The 22,861-nt window shown below is 42.7% G+C and overlaps 1 protein-coding gene across 2 annotated transcripts in view; it reads left to right on the top strand.

The window, feature by feature from the left end:
* PLOD2 (procollagen-lysine,2-oxoglutarate 5-dioxygenase 2) overlaps positions 1-22,861 on the top strand; it is a 127,149-nt gene that overhangs the window by 88,967 nt on the left and 15,321 nt on the right. For both annotated transcript variants that reach the window (XM_075569707.1, XM_075569708.1), the window contains exons 8-12: positions 7,357-7,458; positions 12,283-12,408; positions 17,549-17,670; positions 18,524-18,628; positions 20,037-20,162. In XM_075569707.1, the coding sequence (XP_075425822.1) occupies positions 7,357-7,458; positions 12,283-12,408; positions 17,549-17,670; positions 18,524-18,628; positions 20,037-20,162 (581 nt within the window). The remainder of the gene's footprint in view (positions 1-7,356; positions 7,459-12,282; positions 12,409-17,548; positions 17,671-18,523; positions 18,629-20,036; positions 20,163-22,861) is intronic.

The raw sequence follows: 22,861 nt of genomic DNA on the forward strand, positions 1-22,861 counted from the left end.
TGCACATGACATCACCCACGTTTGCAGACAAACAAGAGAAAAAACTGGCGCACAGCCAAGAATGGGTCCCAAAGATGTAATAAAATCTTTTTCTTTATGAACCATCTAAAAAATGGAGGTGAACAGCCTCCTACGCGTTTCGTGTGAAAACACTTTATCTGCCAGTTTTTTCTCTTGTTTGTCTGTGAAGATTTGTTTCATCTCATCCAACTTGGCTGCACGCTCAATCAGGATTTGGGACTAAAGGGGCATCTGTGAGTATCATTCATTATTCTCTTTAGTACTTATTGTGAGTCCAGAATCTATCCCAATGAGGGTTTGACTGGGTTTCACAGCCCTTGTCTTGCCCTTTAAGTCTGTCTGGAGACTTTACTACAAACATCAATCAGTACATCCCCCTGTCCCATCCTGTTCATTTGCATATTGCTTATACCCTTATATTAAAAGGATCCAGCGTTGAGCGCCTTTGTCACCCACGTTTAAACTGCAGTGATTTGTGGCCTGGGAAGACGTGACGGTGGTGGGGGGGGAGGCGTGGCCGTGATATCACGGAGCTGGTTTGTCCTCATTGGGTGAACTGCCCAAATGACCTGGCCGGCGTTCTGCAGAAGCAAATTGAACTGATTTTTCATGCCCCACGCGCTCCTCCATGCAGTCTCGCCAACCATGGACACGGCCTAAGGCGCCATGTCCACAGGAGGTATCGGGCCGGCACTGGGAACCTTTGATGGATTACCGATTTTCCTATTTGTCGGTTCAAATTTCCCACTCCCTTAAGCCCACCTCTTTGGGTTGTCGTGGAGCACTGTCCCCATCAATGGCCCTGATTGGTCTATCACAGACAAGTCCTCGCTTGGTGATTGGACTGCACGTATCATCCATGGTCGGCCCCCGGTTCTCCATGCTTTTAGATGGAGATGGTCGAACTATGCAAGTCCCTGTCAGTCACAGTTCCATTGTGAGTTTGTGTTACTCAGAGGTTTGTGCCTGAGAATCCAAATCAAGGCCTGGTTGCTTGCTAGGACACAACCAGCACCCCTACGGTACTGTGGCACCCAGAGACTCTCGGTGTGTGGAAGTAAGCCTACCTAGTGAGCTAAGATTCCCTGCCGCCCCCCCCCCCCCCCCACCGCCCACCGTAAACCCTGTTTTTGACAAGGGTAACCTTAATGCTGGGCATTGTTACTCCTCTTGGCGCCGGCCAAAATAAACCTGTTTCATTTCACTTTTTCGTTCTATCTGCTGCTTGTGATCCCGAGTAATCTTCCTTATCCCCCATGATAGACATAATAGAATTGTAAGATTCTAGATCCTTGTATGAGGATTAATTAGTCTGATATATAAATGTGTTTTGAAATGCGCCTTAGTAATCACAACATGAGTAAAGAAGATGGATCAGCACTCAACGATACATCAAGAACAACAACGATATCCTGTAACCAAAGCCAAGTGTCCCAAACGGTATCATCTTATGGGATTCCTCTGCATTACTTCTTCAGGGACGTTCATTAAATATCTGCTTTAAAACTGACTGTGTTTCCAGTATGTTATTGTTGATCCACCTTATTTACTGACGTTTGTGCCTAGGGGTCGGGGCCCAGTATCTGAGCACAAGCCAGACCCAAGTGAAGTCTTTTTTTCTGCATTACTGATGCAGTGGCCGTTATTCGAACACATCACGGCGCCGATTTTGAATTCTCTGCTGTTCCCCACGCAGCATGAACGCGGCCAATCGCCCCAGGCACTCGCGCTTATCGCGGATGTTTTGTTTGAATTTCATGGATTCTGTTTCTTCGTTTGCAATAAAATGGATGAATTGTAATGTGTACAGTGCTGTGCGACTGTGTCACTGTGCTACTGTGTCACTGTGCTACTGTGTCACTGTGCTACTGTGTCACTGTGTCACTGTGCTACTGTGTCACTGTGCTACTGTGTCACTGTGCTACTGTGTCACTGTGCTACTGTGTCACTGTGCTACTGTGTCACTGTGCTACTGTGTCACTGTGCTACTGTGCTACTGTGCTACTGTGTCACTGTGCTACTGTGCTACTGTCACTGTGCTACGGTGCGACTGTGCTACTGTCACTGTGCGACTGTGCTACTGTGTCACTGTGTCACTGTGCTACTGTGTCACTGTGTCACTGTGCTACTGTGTCACTGTGCTACTGTGTCACTGTGCTACTGTGTCACTGTGTCACTGTGCTACTGTGTCACTGTGCTACTGTGTCACTGTGCTACTGTCACTGTGCTACTGTGTCACTGTGCTACTGTGTCACTGTGCTACTGTGTCACTGTGCTACTGTGTCAATTTCATGTTTTTAATAGCCAGAACACTAAAATTCCTTTTTCTGCACTCGCCGCGCTCGCATCTTAGCGCGGGAAGGCTGGAATTCATCCCGCGATTTCAAATCGGGATTCCGATGTACATGACGCGTGAAGTGTTCGAATAACGGCCGCTGCATCAGTATATCTAAAATCACGTTTTATGTGTGCATATTCTATTATTTCTGTCTGTTATCACAACATTCGTTTCCATATCTTAGACAACAGCTGTTTTACTTCCAAATGTGTGAGACACAAACTCTGTGTGCACTTCTGACCATCTGTTGCTGTGGCACTGGTCCCACACAAGTGTTAGTTTGACACTTGCAACGTACACAGTTTAGACAAAGTTGGTTTTGCATGTATATCACATATTTGTAAAGTGGCATATGTTACTACACTGCCATACAGGCATACCCCGTGTTTAAGTACACTCACTTTAAGTACACTCGCGAGTAAGGACATATCGCCCAATAGGCAAACGGCAGCTCACGCATGCGCTTGTCAGCACGTCCTGAACAGCAATACCGGCTCCCTACCTGTACCAAAGTTGTGCGCAAGCGGGGAGACTATAGAGCCGGTTACAAATGTGTTATTTACACCAGTTATGCACGTACAGTATATGACGATTGCAGTACAGTACATGCATCGATAAGTGGGGAAAAGGTAGTGCTTCACTTTAAGTACATTTTCACTTTACATACATGCTCCGGTCCTATTGCGTATGTTAATGCGGGGTATGCCTGTATTTGGTTTTATATACATAGTTACATAGTAGATGAGGTTGAAAAAAGATGTAGGTCCATCAAGTTCAACCTATGCTAAATTTAGACAACAGATACTTTATCCTATATCTATACTTACTTATTGAAGTGGATATTTATTTGATTTATTTTTATTTATAAAATGTTTTACAGGAAGTAATACATTGAGAGTTACCTCTCGTTTTCAAGATATGACTGTTTTCTTCATTGTTTTATTGTCAAATTAAATCAATGAAAGGATTGCATTTCCACCATGACCATTTATTGTTATGTGGTAGTATTACATCGGGATTGGAGAACTGGGGGGCTTGAGACCCTTATTTTTCCAGGGTAACATTGGAGTAGGTTATTTTCTTGCAGTTCATTACACAGGGCCGCCAGCAGATTTTCCGAAGCCCAGGACTAGAGTTTGGATAGGCACCCTCCCCCCCATGTCGGCAGTCATGCAAGCCCCCCATTTCACACCTCACAAGCCCCCTCTACTATTCCTCCCCCCCCCCCTTCTTCCCATGTATTTCTCTCCCCCCATCTCACTCTTACCTAGGGTGACCAGATTTACAAAAGTATAAACCGGGACACATTGAAATAATTTTTATAAAACAAATGACATCACCAACTGCGCCCCTTCCCCTTTTGTCTCTCCGCCCCTCTCTGTCCCCCCTTCTCACACACACACCCCATTCCCCCCCCCCCATCCCTCCATTCTTTGTTCTCCATCCCTCCATTTTTTCTCTCTCTCGTGTCTCTCTCCCTCTCGTGTCTCTCTCTCGTGTCTCTCTCTCTCTCTCCTGTGTGTCTCTCTCTCTCCTGTGTGTTTCTCTCTCTCCTGTGTCTCTCTCTCTCTCTCTCTCCTGTGTCTCTCTCTCCTGTGTCTCTCTCTCTCTCTCTCTCTCTCTCTCTCTCTCTCTCTCTCTCTCTCTCTCTCTCTCTCTCTCTCCTGTGTGTGTCTCTCTCTCTCCTGTGTGTGTCTCTCTCTCTCTCCTGTGTCTCTCGCTCTCTCTTTCTCTCTCTCTCTTTCTCTCCTGTGTCTCTCTCTCTCCTGTGTCTCTCTCTCTCTCCTGTGTCTCTCTCTCTCTCCTGTGTCTCTCTCTCCTGTGCCTCTCTCTCCCCTGTGTGTCTCTCGATCTCTCCCCTGTGTGTCTCTCGATCTCTCCCCTGTGTCCCTCTCGATCTCCTGTGTCTCTCTCTCCCCTGTGTCTCTCTAGCTCTCCTGTCTCTCTCTCCTGTCTCTCTCGCCTGTCTCTCTCTCTCTCCTGTGTCTCTCTCTCTCCCGTGTCTCTCTCTCTCCTGTGTCTCTGTCTCTGTCTCTGTCTCTGTCTCTCTCTCCTGTGTTTCTAGCACCCAATTCCTTGTATGTTTATTGTATGTCCTCATATATTTGGGGCATCCCAATTTGTATAGACACTGATTTCTTTGTGTTTAGCTCCCTCACCCCCCCCCCCCCATTCTGCATCTCTGTCTCCCTATATTGTGTGCATCTCACTCCCCATTCTGGACCCTACCTGTTACTGTGGAGCATGGGTGGGGGCGAAAGCCATCTTGAACCCTGGCAGCAGACACCTGAAGCTCTTACTGACTCACATTTGGGTCTCACTGCTGGGGCTCCGCTTAAGCTAACCCCGCCCCCACCCTCTGCAGCTGCAGTCAGACCCAGCATCTGCTCTCCCTGCTGGCATCCTCACTCTCTGCTCTACTGCCCCCCCCCCCCCTGCAGTGATGGTCAAAACCGGGAAATTTTAAAGAATGTGGGGCAGCCGGGACAGACCTTTAAAAAACGGGACTGCCCCAGCTAAACCGTGACATCTAGCCACCCTACTCTTACCTCCTCTTCCTAATTCTCTTCCTCCCTTCCCTCATTCTCTCCCCCCCTCACCCCTTTCCTCCTAACGCCTGACCTTATACCCCTTCCATCAATTATCCACCTCTCACTCAATCCCGCTCCCTCAATCCTCCCCTCACACTCATTTCCCCTCCCCACCCCCCGGCCACACACACACACTATCCCCCCACAATAATTACCCCTAAAAAAAAAATACAAAACCCCCAAAGACACACAACCCCCCCCCCCCCCAAATACATTAAAGAGAAATCCACTTACCCTGGGAATGGTCTCAGACCTCTGGTGCCCTAGCTCTCCCCCAGCTGCTGCGGGCCTCCTGCCAGTATTCCCCCTCTCCCATGCTATTTCGGCCTGCGCCTCTCTCCCTCACTGTCCCGTGCCGGCCTCTCTCAAGCTAGTGCACTTGCCGACGTCAAAGGGAGGCCGTGCACAGGACAGTGAGGCAAGCCCCTCAGCTCGGGCACAGGACAGTGAGGCAAGCCCCTCAGCTCGGGCACAGGACAGTGAGACAAGCCCCTCAGCTCGGGCACAGGACAGTGAGGCAAGCCTCTCAGCTCGGGCACAGGACAGTGAGGCAAGCCTCTCAGCTCGGGCACAGGACAGTGAGGCAAGCCCCTCGGCTCGGGCACAGGACAGTGAGGCAAGCCCCTCAGCTGGGGCACAGGAAAGTGAGACAAGCCCCTCAGCTCGGGCACAGGACAGTGAGGCAAGCCCCTCAGCTCGGGCACAGGACAGTGAGACAAGCCCCTCAGCTCGGGCACAGGACAGTGAGACAAGCCCCTCAGCTCGGGCACAGGACAGTGAGACAAGCCCCTCAGCTCGGGCACAGGACAGTGAGACAAGCCCCTCGGCTCGGGCACAGGACAGTGAGACAAGCCCCTCAGCTCGGGCACAGGACAGTGAGACAAGCCCCTCAGCTCGGGCACAGGACAGTGAGACAAGCCCCTCAGCTGGTGCACAGGACAGTGAGACAAGCCCCTCAGCTGGTGCACAGGACAGTGAGGCAAGCCCCTCAGCTCGGGCACAGGACAGTGAGGCAAGCCCCTCAGCTCGGGCACAGGACAGTGAGGCAAGCCCCTCAGCTCGGGCACAGGACAGTGAGGCAAGCCCCTCAGCTCGGGCACAGGACAGTGAGGCAAGCCCCTCAGCTCGGGCACAGGACAGTGAGGCAAGCCCCTCAGCTCGGGCACAGGACAGTGAGGCAAGCCCCTCGGCTCGGGCACAGGACAGTGAGGCAAGCCCCTCGGCTCGGGCACAGGACAGTGAGGCAAGCCCCTCAGCTCGGGCACAGGACAGTGAGGCAAGCCCCTCAGCTCGGGCACAGGACAGTGAGGCAAGCCCCTCGGCTCGGGCACAGGACAGTGAGGCAAGCCCCTCGGCTCGGGCACAGGACAGTGAGGCAAGCCCCTCAGCTCGGGCACAGGACAGTGAGGCAAGCCCCTCAGCTCGGGCACAGGACAGTGAGGCAAGCCCCTCAGCTCGGGCACAGGACAGTGAGGCAAGCCCCTCAGCTCGGGCACAGGACAGTGAGGCAAGCCCCTCAGCTCGGGCACAGGACAGTGAGGCAAGCCCCTCAGCTCGGGCACAAGACAGTGAGGCAAGCCCCTCAGCTCGGGCACAGTGGCCCGACATAGCAGTTGGAACTTCTTTGCCCGGCTCCCGGTCCTCTTGTTGCTGCCGTGCCGTGGCTCACCCCAGCTGCGGGCCCTCCATCACTGTCCGACACCGAGTCTCTCTCTGATACCGGTGCACGCTGGAAGCTGGGCCCTGGACATCAAGAGAGGCCTGGCATGCACCAGAGGCAGGCCCACAGCTGGGGAGAGCCGGGGCCCTGGCTGGACCCAACTTCCAGCGGGGGCCAGTCAGTCCCCCACTGCTATTGGGCCCCACACAGTTGTCCTGGCTCCGCCCCTTCCCCCCTCCAGTCGGCGGCCCTGCCCTACTACACAACTCTGAAACACAAGTTTTTCATGCTTTGGACAGTGGTCATTTCCTTTACTTTTTATGCAGCGCGTCCTTGACCACTTTTGGAAATGGCTTGTAAATGTCTAACACAGAACACTTTTAGCAATCTGCAATTCACTTAAATATTTATTGCATCCTTCCTTGTACATATCTTATGTTCTCGAATATATGCAGGATCTAAATGATACAGTAAATCGTACATTTGCAGTTTGACTGGTCAAGTAATTTGTCAGCGTGAAATACATTGTTTTATCCGATAAATGTTGTTTTGTCAGTTGCCTGATTTCCTTCTAGCATGAAGTGTTTTCCTTGTGCTGTATAAATGGATAATTCCATTAATTTCAATGGAGTGGATCACTTTTCCAAAACAAGGAAACCTCTTCCCATTAAATGGTTCACTGGATGTAAGAACAGACCGGATTTACAGTATATACAGAAGCAGTCAGATGCATTTTTGTTTTTTAGATTCAACTGAACTACTTTGGAAATTATATTCCTAACGCTTGGACACCCGAAACTGGCTGTGGTGTTTGTGATTTGGACGTGACGGATTTATCGGCAGGAAGTGTAAGTATATTCACGTTTATACAGTAGATGTTTTAAACTATCTACTGTGTGTGTGTCTCATTTCTGATATTGACTGGATGATTTTATATATATATGTGTGTGTGTGTGTGTGTGTGTGTGTGTGTGTGTGTGTGTGTGTGTGTGTGTGTGTGTGTGTGTGTGTGTGTGTGTGTGTGTGTGTGTGTGTGTGTGTGTGTGTGTGTGTGTGTGTGTGTGTGTGTGTGTGTATATATATATATATATATATATATATATATATATATAGTGTGTGTGTGTATATATGTGTGTGTATATATATATATATGTGTGTGTATATATATATATATATATATATATATATATATTTTAATTTTTTTTTTTTTTTTCATGTAGAGGTATCAGTACCGTGTTAGCCGAGCTTCAACAATCAAAAAATAAATAGATGATACCGTTCTATTTCGTTAGCCACAGAACGGTATCATCTATTTATTTTTTGATTATGTATGTATGTATATATATATATATATATATATTCTCCTTTGTTTGATTTTTTTCAATTCCAAAATGTTTTACAAATACAGTTGGACAAAAACATGTTGGGTGGGATCCTAGTAGCACATTTCTGGTGCACACGGCACAACGTGATAATTACTGTACATGGTTGTTATTATTAACTGGTCCCCCCTTCAATGTGTGGTGATGCCACATTCCCTTGGTTGACAAAGATTGCAGCAACAGTGAAATGAATGGAGACAGGGGGGGATGGATTCATTGCACATTGAATGGTGGCCAGAAAGTGATTTGCTGAAGGTAGGAGGTTGGCAGAAAAAATATTCCAAGATGTGTGTGAGATATAGATATATAGAGATATAGAGATATATATACACTCTATCTTGTGCTGAAAAGCTGTGCAATGCAAACAAACAAAAATCAGAGTGACATATCATCCAATGATATCTCATAAAGGGAAAAATAAATTTCTTCCTGGCTCCAATTATTGGCAATTTACAATATAGTGCTTCCACTGCAGCAAGGGATTCTGATAAATGACATGCAAATGACCACACGGTGCCGCCTTTTGTCTTAAGTCCATTATTACATCGGACCCTTAATGGCAGAAAACAGGGTTGCAGACCAGTCTAAGACATGTGAATGTGCTCACAAGTAATATTTTTATATGCTATAAGGTAGAGGATATATATATATATATATAATATAGCTCAACCCCGTTATAATGCGAATCCGCTTATAGCGCGGTGCATGCGTACGCGCGCACATACAGTACACACACATACATACACATACACAAATACATACATACACACACATACAAACACACATACATACACACACACACACCCACACACACCCACACACACACACACATACATACACACACACACACACACACATACACACATACATACACACACACATACACACATACCTATGAGCCAGGCGGTCCTGCGCTTTGCGTCCTTGTCTCACATAGCAGCCCAGTCTGGGTTACCCAGGGGGGTGGGAGGGGGGAGTTCGCAGGACGGGGCCGCGGCTCTGGTGGGAGAGAGAGGCAGGAAGTGCCTGGCCCTAAAGACAGGTTGGAGCCGTGTGTGTGTTTTGTATTCATGACGGTCCAATAAAAATAGCTGATACCTACAATCTTCAATCGGTGCAGCAAGTAATAAAAGTGAATGTTTTGCCGACAGTGAGAAAGGGAGGCAAGAAAGATATTGGGTTCTGTTCTCAATACAATATCCTTCTAATTTCTTACGGTTCTGAAAATAAAAAATAAATAAAAATAACGCCCTTCATGTCAACAGAGCTTACAAACTGGGAAACATCTGGTTTAGAAATGAAAAAAAAAGATGCAGATAACCAGCTCAGTGAGCGAGATAAGAGCTTTGGAGCTGAAGGTTATCGGAAACTTTCTCTGTGTACAATTCACTGTCAGAATGAATGCTTTAGACACAATTCAACATTTACAAAGGTTTCGGTTTGTTCAGGAAATAAACATGGGTCCTGAGAGAACAGGAGTTGACGGCTGTGGGACTGTGAGCCCTAAAAACCCAAACTTATAGACTCCTCGTTTTTACTGGCTTTCAGGACAAACAGGATGAAGTTGTTCTACTTTCCCTTCTCATTCTTCTTCTTCTGTCTCCTCGATGTGTCTTTCCTGCAGGACAGGTCCAATATTTGCACAATGACACGGCTGTTGTTTGCATCTCAATAGAAAATGTAAATATCAGCTAGGGTTTTGCTGGGTTAAATGCAGTATAGCCAAATCAGAAGCACTCCCCTTGCACAGGGAGGAAAGTGGGATAAACTGCTGCCAGACTGATAAAACGTGTGTGCGTGCGTGTGTGTGTGTAATAAAGCATTGAATATTTGTATTTTTTTTTTTAAAATGCAGCTTCGCTTTTAAAAACAGGAGCCACGCTCAGATCGCGTTATAAGCGGATCCAGGTTGTAGCGGATCGTGCTGTAACGGGGTTGAGCTGTATATAGTTTTTTATTATTGGGTTTACAAACATTAAACTATAACATGACAAAATTACAATACAGAAAAAACAATAAGAAACACAGAAAAACATACTTTTACACAAAATAATTTTTGGTATTGCTCATCATACAGTACTTATAATTTCAAAATTCAACACATTAACACAAATAATAATAAAAAAACCCAGATAATAGCATTTTCAAAGATTAACATCAAAACTACAGGTATCACCACACAGCCTCCTAACAGAATCTGGCATAAGATTCTCCATTGATACCTCTTTTAGAATGTAAACAAATCTAATTTTGCTAGCCTCTCCTCATGTCAGATTTTCCATTCCCTTTATTAATTTGGTTGCTCTTCTCTGCATTTTTTTCTAGTTCCATAATGTATTTTGTATGAAGTGCTGCCCAAATCTATACTCCATATTCAAGGTGTGGTCTTACTATTGCTTTTATTGAGGGGCATAATTATGTTGACTTGCCCCGCACCACTGGAATACCATCCCCCTCAATATCCAACTCTCACCCTCTCTCTCCACCTTTAAGACCCTTCTTAAAACGCACATCTTTAATAAAGCATACGAGTAACTCCGTGGCTGATACTATACATCTCAGATGCACTGACCTTGGCCCCTTGCAGACACACTTACCATTACACCTTCCCACTGTCTCTGTAAGTTCTCCCTACTTACCTCTTAGATTGTACGCTCTTCAGGGTAGGGACTCCTTTTCCCAAGTCTGCAAGATATACATGCATACATACATACCTTAATACAAAGCGCTATGTACATGGATGGCACTATATACATAAAGACATATATATATATATTGTATATATATTATATTGTATGTTATTTCAGGTTTTCACAGGTTATTTGATATATTCATATGTAATTATAGGGTTGCATTGCTTGCACAGGCACTTAGTTAGTTCACTTCCCACTTTATATATTTAGTATTCACTTTCCACATTTTCATTTTTCTTTTTATTCATTATTACAATTGAGATTATTGGCATCAGTTATCATGTTTACTAAATCTCACTTACATCTATACCCTCACTAGGCGCTGCTTCATTGCCTTTTTGTTTGTCTCATATATATATATATATGCAATGCAACCCTATAATTACATATGAATATATCAAACAACCTGTGAAAACCTGAAATAACATACAATATAATAGGTAGTGAAAAATGAAAAATAAAAAATATAAATAAAAGGCAAAAGGCAAAGAAGAGGGTAAAAACCAGTCCTCAGGGCAATAGTCCAAAGATGTAGATGGAAGCTGGTAAAGGGGGTCTCCGGCTGCTCTCAAAAGGACTAACCAAGTCCATGGGGAATCTGCAGAAAGGAGTGAGGAGAGAGCGCACGCCCCATAGTATAAAACCGTAAATTTATTGAGGGGAAGGAGGGGAGGGGGGGGGAAATGCACTCACAAGGGTACAAGAATTAAAAGCATTTCGTGATAATAATCCCCACCATCCGGTAGCTGCACCCGGTTCTTGGAAATCCCCGATCTCGAAATTCGATCAACCACAGTCCTACAAGATGTCCAGGGCAAGTGGATAGTGGATGCTCCCTGACGCGTTTCGTCACACTCGGGTGACTTTTTCAAAGGGTAGTGAAAAAGTCACCCGAGTGTGACGAAACGCATCAGGGAGCGTCATCACGCAAGACGCATAGACATTACGTCATCACGGAGCGCGGGATCAGACCGATTCGAGCGCCAACTCCTATGAGGCTTGTCCGCAAGAAAAGACACAGTACGATCTTTGGAACGTGTTGCTGAACTATCCACTTGCCCTGGACATCTTGTAGGACTGTGGTTGATCGAATTTCAAGATCGGGGATTTCCAAGAACCGGGTGCAGCTACCGGATGGTGGTGATTATTATCACGAAATGCTTTTAATTCTTGTACCCTTGTGAGTGCATTTTTCCCCCCCCTTCCCACCTTCCCCTCAATAAATTTACGGTTTTATACTATGGGGCGTGCGTTCTCTCCTCTCTCATATATATATATATATATATATAGTGTGAGTATAAGTGTATATATATGTATATATATATATATATATATATATATATGTATATATATGTGTATATATATATATATATATATATATATATTATACATATACATATATATATACATATATATATACACTTATACTCACATATACATATATATACTTATACTCACACTCACATACCGTAATACAAAGCTCCCTAAACCTCTACCAAAGCCACCTGTAAATTGATTTTACAATGATATTACTATTTACATTTATAGTATTGATATACTGGGACCTTCACTGCAACTAACATTGTAAATTTTTTAGGACTATCCGAAGGTAACAGTTGGAGTGTTTATTGAACAACCCACTCCGTTCCTGCCGGAATTCTTCAACAGATTGTTGGCCTTGGAGTATCCGAAAGACAAAATGTACATCTTCATTCACAACAGTGTAAGTATTCAAGGTCTTTTGTATGATTTTACAAACGATCAATGAGTTGAAGATGATTTCACAAACGTTAGGGGGAAGGCATTTTTGTTGTTAGAAGTTTGTGACATCACAATTTTCTGGCATGCTTTGCTTTAAACATTTTAATATTCAATATTTTAAAGTGGCAATCCTAGTTTGGAAGCCAACAGTATATGAGTTTAACACCTATAATACTCGTAATCGGTCTCTAATCTTCAACAGTTCTTGCTTTAAAAAATATATTTTTGTTTGTTGTTAAAAATAATTATTCTTTTAATCTTTCGTGCCTGGGAACACATCTATTTTGACCTCCTGGACACTTAATATTTCAACTATTTATATCTGATTTAAAAAAAATATATATACAAACCTCAAATTAAAGAAAGAGGCAATCATTTAAATTAAATATAAAAAAATGTGCATAAAAAAAAGAAACCGGTAATCACGAACAGCGACTTAAAAAACAAGCGCCCTCCTGCTAAATACAGGTGTTCTTATCCTGAACACCTCTTTTTATTGTGAAAATATGCAGGAGTGTATTTATCTGAACATGGGGTTCCCTGAGCTGTTTATCGCACTCGTATCACTGGGAATCCCAGGCTCAGAATGTAGCCAGTATTATTATTCCCAGCATCCCAATAGAAACACATCCCAACCAGCCAAAGTGTAACTCCTGCACCAGTGAACGAGAGGAATAGAAAACCTCACGTATTGTTGGGTCACCAGGCCCCATTTCTCCATCAAGAAAATTCTGAAGGCTAAATTCTGGGGCTCTTGTACTGTAGGAGCTTATGGAAAATGTCCTCTCTGCTTAGTTAACCCCTTTAACTGCCAGAGCAGCATGCAAACCCTCTGGCAACAAATTGGTTGCATTGTGAAAAAGAACAATATACAAACAATATACTAAACAAGCAGCAGAGATTTCTGCATTAAATAATTAAACACACACATTAAAATGATGGAGACGAAGCTGTATGAACAAGTGCTCCCATTGCTGCACCTTTAATAACATGCTAACTAATATATATATATATATATATATATATATATATATATATATATATATATATATACAGTGTTCGACAAACCTATACATTTGCTCGCCCCGGGCGAGTGGATTTAACCCCCGGGCGAGTAAATATTGGCCCAAGCAGCACACGTTTGGTACTAGGTGGCGAGTAGATTTTTTTGTGTGGCGAGTAGATTTTTTGGTGATTTGTCAACCACTGTATATATATATATATATATACAGTAGAGGCAACTCTTATTCTAACAAAAACCAGTGGCAATTCCCCCCAAAAAACAGGAAACACCCAGGTACATTCTGAATACATGCCTTAAACTTTCCTTAAACTAGCCCCAGCATTTCTGCATTGATTAATGGCCTATCAGATTAACAGCGGGGGTCCCTGGCAGTCCCATTCAAACTGAATTGGAATGCCAGGGATCCCTGCTGTGTTAATCCTATGGGTCGTTAGTCAATGCAGAAATGCCTTAAACGTGCCTCAAACTAGCCCAGCACATACCCAGCACATACCCAGAATGTAACCCGGCTAGTTTACGGCAAATGTTAGAATAAACGTTGCCTCTACTGTATATATATATATATATATATATATATATATATATATATATATATATATATATATATATATATATATATAAATACAACTGTATGCTCATCTGCATGTCTTAGGCAGGTCTGCAACCCCGCCTTTCCCCATTATCACCCAGCATACAGCACTTCCACTGCAGCAAGGGATTCTGGGAAATGACATGCAAATGAGCACACAGTGTCACTTTTTGCCTCAATAACCATTTTTAACATGGTTCCCTATAGGCTTAAGCTTGCTGCATGGTCACAGCTTTGAGCACAGCCAGGGTTAAGGTGCATACCCAGAAAACCACCCACAGACAGCTGTTTCGACCTTGATGGGTCTCATCAGTGTGGGGTTGGTTTTACTGGGAATGCAAGAGAGGCCATGGGATAGGCTAAACCATAATACTGAGTTAAGTTATGGTGAGTAAAAAAAGTGACAAAAACCCTCCACAGGAAAGCAAATATGCAAATACAACTGTATGCTCCTCTGCATGTCTTAGGCAGGTCTGCAACCCCGCCTTTCCCCATTATCACCCAGCATACAGCACTTCCACTGCAGCAAGGGATTCTGGGAAATGACATGCAAATGAGCACACAGTGTCACTTTTTGCCTCAATAACCATTTTTAACATGGTTCCCTATAGGCTTTTTTTTTATAGGTTTTTTATATATATATATATATATATATATATATTGCAGAATAAATGAGTTCTTCAGTATTAGGTGATACCTTTTTTTATTGGACATACAATTTATGTCATAGGACAAGCTTTCGAGAGTTATCCTCTCTTCTTCAGGTCAAGCAATACTGATATACAAAGGATTCAATGGCTAAAACAGTGTACAGAGAGGAAAAAGAAAAAAAACAACCGATATTTATTGTAGATAAGGTATGGTGTTTAAATGTGATTGAAGCCAGGGGACAGTGTCAAAGAAATGTGGGGAGGGGGAGGGATACTGGGGGGGGGGAGAGAAAGTATGGATAAGAATAGAGGCAAGCAGGATAATTACAAGCAATTTTGATAGGGTGTGAGAAAACCCATGTCCGCATTAAGTCCTTTGGTTTTGGTGTCAAAGAGTCTTATCATTCTAAGTTCAAATGTTTTCTGTTCTTGGGTGCGTTTAAACATTCCATTGAGGATTTTGATTTTTAGATCATTTATGGAATGATCTGGTTGTGAGAAGTGATGTCCCACAGGTGAGCAGTATCTTCCTTCTTCGTGATGGAGTATAGAGTGTCTGTGCATATTCATTCTTCCTTGTAGTTTTTGGCTGGTTTCCCCAATGTAGCCACCTTGGTCACATTTGTTGCAATGAATCATATACACTATATTCCTGGATGTGCAGCTGTATGATCCTTTAACATTGAATGTTCTATGGTTGTGACTGGCTGTGGGATCCTGGCAAATATGTTTGCAGAGTTTGCAGCGTTTGTTGCTGCACGGTTTTGTGCCATTATCCATGTCTTTAAAATCGTTGTGAAGTTTTCTGCTGACTAATTTCTGTTTGAGGTTTGGTGGTTGCCGGAACGCAAGAATGGGAGGTTTGGGAAAGATTTCTTTTAATGTCGCATCCTCTGTCAGCATGGGTTGCAAATCTTTGATTATTTTTCATATACCCTCTAGGGTAGGGTTGTATGTGGTCACTAGTGGTATGCGTGTGGTAGGTTCTTTCTGTCTGTATTGTAGCAGGTGTTCTCGTGGGGCTTTTATTGCAGATGTAATAGTTTTGGCAATGGTCTTTGGTTTGTATCCCTTCTGTCTGAACGATTCGGTCAGGGTTGTGAGATGCCTGATTCTGTCTTCAGAGCATATGCGGTGGTATCTTATAGCCTGGCTGTGTATGATACCTTGTTCTGTATGAGAGGGATGGAAGCTGGAGTTGTGGAGGTAACTGCATCTGTCAGTTGGTTTCTTGTATACAGATGTGTGTAGTTTGCCATCTTTCAGTGTTACTGTAGTATCTAGAAATTTTACTAGGTTTGCCGAATAATCCATTTTGCGTTTAATTGATGGGTGGAATGAGTTCAGGGACTCATGGAATTGTTTTAGGTTTTCTTCACCCTCTGTCCATATTATAAACAGGTCATCAATGTATCTGTAGTATTTGTAGGGTTTGTGGAGGTATGTAGTTAGGAATCTTTGTTCAAGATTTGCCATGAAAAGATTGGCATATTGCGGTGCCATCTTGGTACCCATTGCAGTCCCCATTAGTTTTAGGTACATTTCCTTGTTGAAGCTGAAGTAGTTGTGTGTGAGGATGTATTCTATCAGTTTGGTAATTACATCAGCGCTGTATTTCTGATCCAGGGGAGATGTTGTAAGGAAATGCAGGCATGCCTCAATACCATCCTTGTGGGGGATGTTGCTGTAAAGGGATTCTACATCCATGGTAACTAGCAGTGTGTTGGATGGTAGTTGGTTGATGTTAAGATTATTGAGAAAATCTGTGGTATCTTGTATGAAGCTGTTGGTGCTTCTGACTAAAGGTTTGAGGATATTCTCCACTAAGCCTGATATTTGTTCCGTGAGTGTATCCATACCTGTTATAATAGGTCTGCCGGGGTTTCCTGGTTTGTGGATTTTGGGAAGCATGTAGAAGATCCCAACTCCTGGGTTGTCAGGTATTAGTTGCTTCAATTGTGGTTGCAGGTGGTTAGGGAATGTTTGAATGAGATTCATGAGTTGCTTTGTATATTCCTGGGTTGGATCATGCGTGAGTTTCCTGTAGTAGGTGTTGTCTGTGAGTTGTCTATTGCCTTCTTCTATGTATTTATTTGTGTTCATAAGCACCACTGCGCCTCCTTTATCTGCTGGTTTGATGGTGATGTTGTGGTTGTTTCGCAGTTCCTTGATAGCAGATCTCTCCGTGGGGGATAGGTTGTACATAGTTTTTTTTCTGCTGTGTTGATGCTAGTAAGGAAACGTGTGATCACCTGCAACCACAATTGAATCCTTTGTATATCAATATTGCTTGACTTGAAGAAGAGAGGATAACTCTCGAAAGCTTGTCCTATGACATAAATTGTTAGTCCAATAAAAAAGGTATCACCTAATACTGAAGAACTCATTTATTCTGCACTATCGCAACTGGACTAACATGGCTATTTTCTGCTATTTTCTGCTTTATGTGTGTGTGTGTGTGTGTGTGTGTGTGTGTGTGTGTGTGTGTGTGTGTGTGTGTGTGTGTGTGTATATATATGTATATATATATATCTATATATATATATATATATATATATATATATAGATATATATATATATACACACACACACACACACAAATAAATGTTTGCTCTTTCAGTGTTAATATATCTCCAAAAGGGGCATCGTTTTATTCTTTACCGGAGTCTCAAGCTGCCCTGTTTATAAAATATAGTATTTAGGACTTTGTATTTTGATATTAACAGAAGTGTGAGAAAGCTGATCATTTAGTAGCCAAATTGATGCTTAGCCACAGAATGATCTACTTCCCTGACTGTATGCATAAAGATGTGTTTCCCAGCAACTGTTTTCCTTACAGGAAGTTTACCATGAAAAGCACATTCAGAAGTTTTGGGAACAAGCCAAGAGTCTCATTAGAAAACTGAAGGTTGTTGGACCAGAAGAGATTCTAAGTCAAGCAGAAGCCAGGAACATGGGAATGTAATCTATTTTATTTAATAACTGTGTGTATCTGTGCATACTGTATATATGCCACACACTCAAAGAGGACGTTTTTATAATATATTATAGTGCATATTTTCAATTTAATTTCTGTTGGTCATACATTAATTCTCCATTGCATGTAGTGCATTCTACAAAATCATCACACTGCAATCTAGATTTCCTAAAATTTAATAGAAAACTGTGAATATTGGCTAGAATTTTGGGATGGCATTAGGCAAGGCCAGCTCTCCCCTCCCCCCTTATATATGGAGGCCCTGGCATTGTGCTGGGCCAGCTCTCTTCCACCCCTCCACCCCTTCTCCCCCCCTATTGGCGGCCCTGGCATTAGGTTTGGCTGGTAGCAATGGAATGCCACAAATGTGCTTACCACTGATGCTACTGTATTTAACCACATGAGCAGAGATGACTGCTGAGGGGCAATCTTCTGTATACGCCGGGTCAGTGCAAGAGAAACAGCACATTCCTTACACATGATATCACCGATTAAAGAAACAATAGCAAATTCCATTTCATATCCTCCCTGAGAGGCCTGCAGTATATTCCTAACAATGTAAGATATTTAGACTGTTGGCAATATGGGGTAAAAATGGACCTGAAAGAGACCTCATAAGCGATCATTTAATTTTTCTTGGTTAAAAAATGACCGTGTACATAACCAGATTTACAGGACTGTTACGGTTTCTAGGACAAGGGCAACAAAATGTGTTTTTTTTTTTTTACATTTTAATTGAATTAAATGCGTTGAATACAAACCAATTTATCACATCTTATTCAAAGAAGTGTTCCAGATGCATTGACCAAACCCACTGACTTTCTGCGTTCTGTATAGGGATATTTGCCGTCAGGATGAGGAGTGCGACTATTACTTCAGCCTAGATGCTGATGTCGTGTTGACGAACCCAAAGACTTTAAAAACACTCATTGAACAAAACAGGTTGGTGGAATAGTCATCTATTTTGTCAAAGACATGTTTGCATACTGTCAAATCCCAAATGCAAACCCCATACCGCCAAACAAAACTTATATGTGCTGTGCCATATGAAAAAAATAAATATTCGTATTGAATTTATTATAATTAAATAGGGTATGCATGTTTAATTAAAATATATATATATACCATATGTTTAATCTGTTTTGCGATCATATTTTGTGTCTTACAGGGCTCTGTGAGAACGGCCTCTTAGTCATTAATTAAAAGATGCATTTTTATAACCTTTATAGTAAAATATAATTTTGCTTTGTTAGAAATATTTCATTGCCAAGATACAATTTTCAAAGAAACATGAATCTTTTTAATGTGCTGTACCCAAAATGTCACTTGTTTTTTAATTATTTTTCTTTGTCTTAGTCTCAAAACATTCTGTAAAATCATTTTTTTCTTTGTCCTACAGCCAACTAAATTGAGCTTGCATTACTGTAGCCCAGTGTCAGGGTTAGGGTTAGCCAAACGGTAATATAACATAATACACTTGAAGATCCATTCCAAGGGGTTTCCCAGGCCAGAAAATGTCTTCTAGAATAGTATCGCTTAGTCAATATGATTTTAAAGCTGCAGTCCAAGCAATATCCTACAGTACATGTGTTTTTTTTATTTATTTAATAAATCAGTTCTGTACTATGATAAAATACTTGTAGCATTTAAAAAAAATGAAAAAAACTTCTGAATTACATTTTTTGTGTGTTATAATGTAACAAGCATTTTTTGTTTCTATAGCAACCATTTACAAAGTCAAACCTCCATCCTCTTCTGAAACAGGCTGTGGCACACCCCTTTTTGAGCCCTACCCTCTCTCTAGCAGTGCACCAACTGTATCTAGTGGCTGCCTGGTCACATGATCTTCCCCACAGAATTTTGCTTCTTTGGTCCTTTTCTGCTGCACTGACAGCCATTTAGTGAACCCCCAAGCCGACTCTCCGCCGATCAATCAGCAACTAGGCTAATTACTGATCATTGTGAGGATTGTATGGATGCAAATATTAAAGGGAATTTTTTTTTTTAAAAATAACACAGCAGCTTGGCCAGCTGCTTTAATTTATCACTCTCCCCAGAAGTACAATGTCTGGTTACGTTGTGTTTCTATGCTCCAGTAAAACCAGAGGACACTGCTATTATTCATTGCAATACGTTTAAAATTTAAGGAACAATGTTTTTTTTTTTGGTAACTGTGATGAGCAGCATTACAAATAGTTTGTATACATTGACTTCAAGGCAACCATATTTAGATTAAGATTAGACCATATTTAGATTAAGATTAGACCATATTTAGATTAAGATTAGACCATATTTAGATTAAGATTAGACCATATTTAGATGTGGGAATTATTCATTTTTCTTCCTACAGAAAGATAATTGCTCCTCTAGTAACTCGTCATGGGAAACTTTGGTCAAACTTCTGGGGCGCTCTGAGCCCAGACGGATACTATGCGAGATCTGAAGATTATGTGGATGTTGTACAAGGCAATAGAGTGTAAGTTATATCAGTGAAGATCTGCGGGGCCGAGGGACCCCCCATTTCCCACCTGTGATCTGTGTGTCAACGCACAGAAAAGGGCAGAGTATCGTCATACACTGATCCCCTTGTATGTATGTATGTATATCTTTATATAGCGCCATTAGTGTACATAGCGCTTCACAACAGTAATACACGTGGCACTCATATAAATACCAAATAATACAAATAACACATAATGGGAATAAGCACTTCAGACATAAAAGTAACATTTAGGAAAAGGAGTCACTGCCCCGAGGAGCTTACAATCTAATTAACCCCCTTAAATTGTTCCCCAAAATTTGGAGCAGGGATAAAGGTCAAAAAAGTAAAACTCACATTGTTAGCACAGTTTGTTCTGACTATTTTGTAGAATAAAACTACTTTAAATTTTGAATGTCTTTTTTTTACATTTGCAGTGTTATAGGATTGTCATAATAATCACTTGTGACTATTTTTTGTTTTATTTACACGCAGATATAGCACAGGGAATGCACAAAGCGCTGTGTGTGTGTGGGGGGGGGGGGGGCGCCGCAGTAATAACACCACACACAGTGTACATTCTAGTGAGAGGGGCAGTAATAACACCACACACAGTGTATATTCTAGTGAGAGGGGCAGTAATAACACCACACAGTGTACATTCTAGTGAGAGGGGCAGTAATAACACCACACACAGTGTATATTCTAGTGAGAGGGGCAGTAATAACACCACACACAGTGTATATTCTAGTGAGAGGGGCAGTAATAAGACCACACACAGTGTATATTCTAGTGAGAGGGGCAGTAATAAGACCACACACAGTGTATATTCTAGTGAGAGGGGCAGTAATAACACCACACACAGTGTATATTCTAGTGAGAGGGGCAGTAATAACACCACACACAGTGTACATTCTAGTGAGAGGGGCAGTAATAACACCACACACAGTGTATATTCTAGTGAGAGGGGCAGTAATAAGACCACACACAGTGTATATTCTAGTGAGAGGGGCAGTAATAACACCACACACAGTGTATATTCTAGTGAGAGGGGCAGTAATAACACCACACAGTGTATATTCTAGTGAGAGGGGCAGTAATAACACCACACAGTGTATATTCTAGTGAGAGGGGCAGTAATAACACCACACACAGTGTATATTCTAGTGAGAGGGGCAGTAATAACACCACACACAGTGTACATTCTAGTGAGAGGGGCAGTAATAACACCACACAGTGTATATTCTAGTGAGAGGGGCAGTAATAACACCACACAGTGTATATTCTAGTGAGAGGGGCAGTAATAACACCACACACAGTGTATATTCTAGTGAGAGGGGCAGTAATAACACCACACACAGTGTATATTCTAGTGAGAGGGGCAGTAATAACACCACACACAGTGTATATTCTAGTGAGAGGGGCAGTAATAACACCACACAGTGTATATTCTAGTGAGAGGGGCAGTAATAACACCACACACAGTGTATATTCTAGTGAGAGGGGCAGTAATAACACCACACACAGTGTATATTCTAGTGAGAGGGGCAGTAATAACACCACACACAGTGTATATTCTAGTGAGAGGGGCAGTAATAACACCACACAGTGTATATTCTAGTGAGAGGGGCAGTAATAACACCACACACAGTGTATATTCTAGTGAGAGGGGCAGTAATAACACCACACACAGTGTATATTCTAGTGAGAGGGGCAGTAATAACACCACACACAGTGTATATTCTAGTGAGAGGGGCAGTAATAACACCACACACAGTGTATATTCTAGTGAGAGGGGCAGTAATAACACCACACACAGTGTATATTCTAGTGAGAGGGGCAGTAATAACACCACACAGTGTATATTCTAGTTAGAGGGGCAGTAATAAGACCACACAGTGTATATTCTAGTGAGAGGGGCAGTAATAACACCACACACAGTGTATATTCTAGTGAGAGGGGCAGTAATAACACCACACACAGTGTATATTCTAGTGAGAGGGGCAGTAATAACACCACACACAGTGTATATTCTAGTGAGAGGGGCAGTAATAACACCACACACAGTGTATATTCTAGTGAGAGGGGCAGAAATAACACCACACACAGTGTATATTCTAGTGAGAGGGGCAGTAATAACACCACACAGTGTATATTCTAGTTAGAGGGGCAGTAATACTGCACCGACACACTTTATTCGAGCAAATACCCAGTATGTACCTGGCAGATACCTGGAATGCGCCGCTCCTAACCTCTGACAAGCCCCGTTGCGTTTGCCTTCCCAGCCTGGGTTCATGCCTGGCTGACGGGCGGCTGATCTGTTAAATGATAATGATTAGGATTTAATAGGCTGCAATGCTTCGCGTGTCTACCAGATGGCATAAATTCATGAATTGTAATGCAGTATATATATATATACTGTGCAGTATTGCAGCCAGCGGGAATAAAATGCTTCAATCCCTGCCTGGAAAATACCTCAATGCACTCGGGCAGAAAACAGTCACAAACCTCAATACACCCGGGTATACCCGAATTCGTGGGACTAGCCGAGCTCGAATAAAGTGTGTCGCCAGTGTAACACCACACACAGTGTATATTCTAGTGAGAGGGGCAGTAATAAGACCACACAGTGTATATTCTAGTGAGAGGGGCAGTAATAACACCACACACAGTGTATATTCTAGTGAGAGGGGCAG

Source organism: Ascaphus truei, chromosome 14, assembly GCF_040206685.1.
Source record: "Ascaphus truei isolate aAscTru1 chromosome 14, aAscTru1.hap1, whole genome shotgun sequence".
Taxonomy (NCBI): Eukaryota; Metazoa; Chordata; class Amphibia; order Anura; family Ascaphidae; genus Ascaphus; species Ascaphus truei.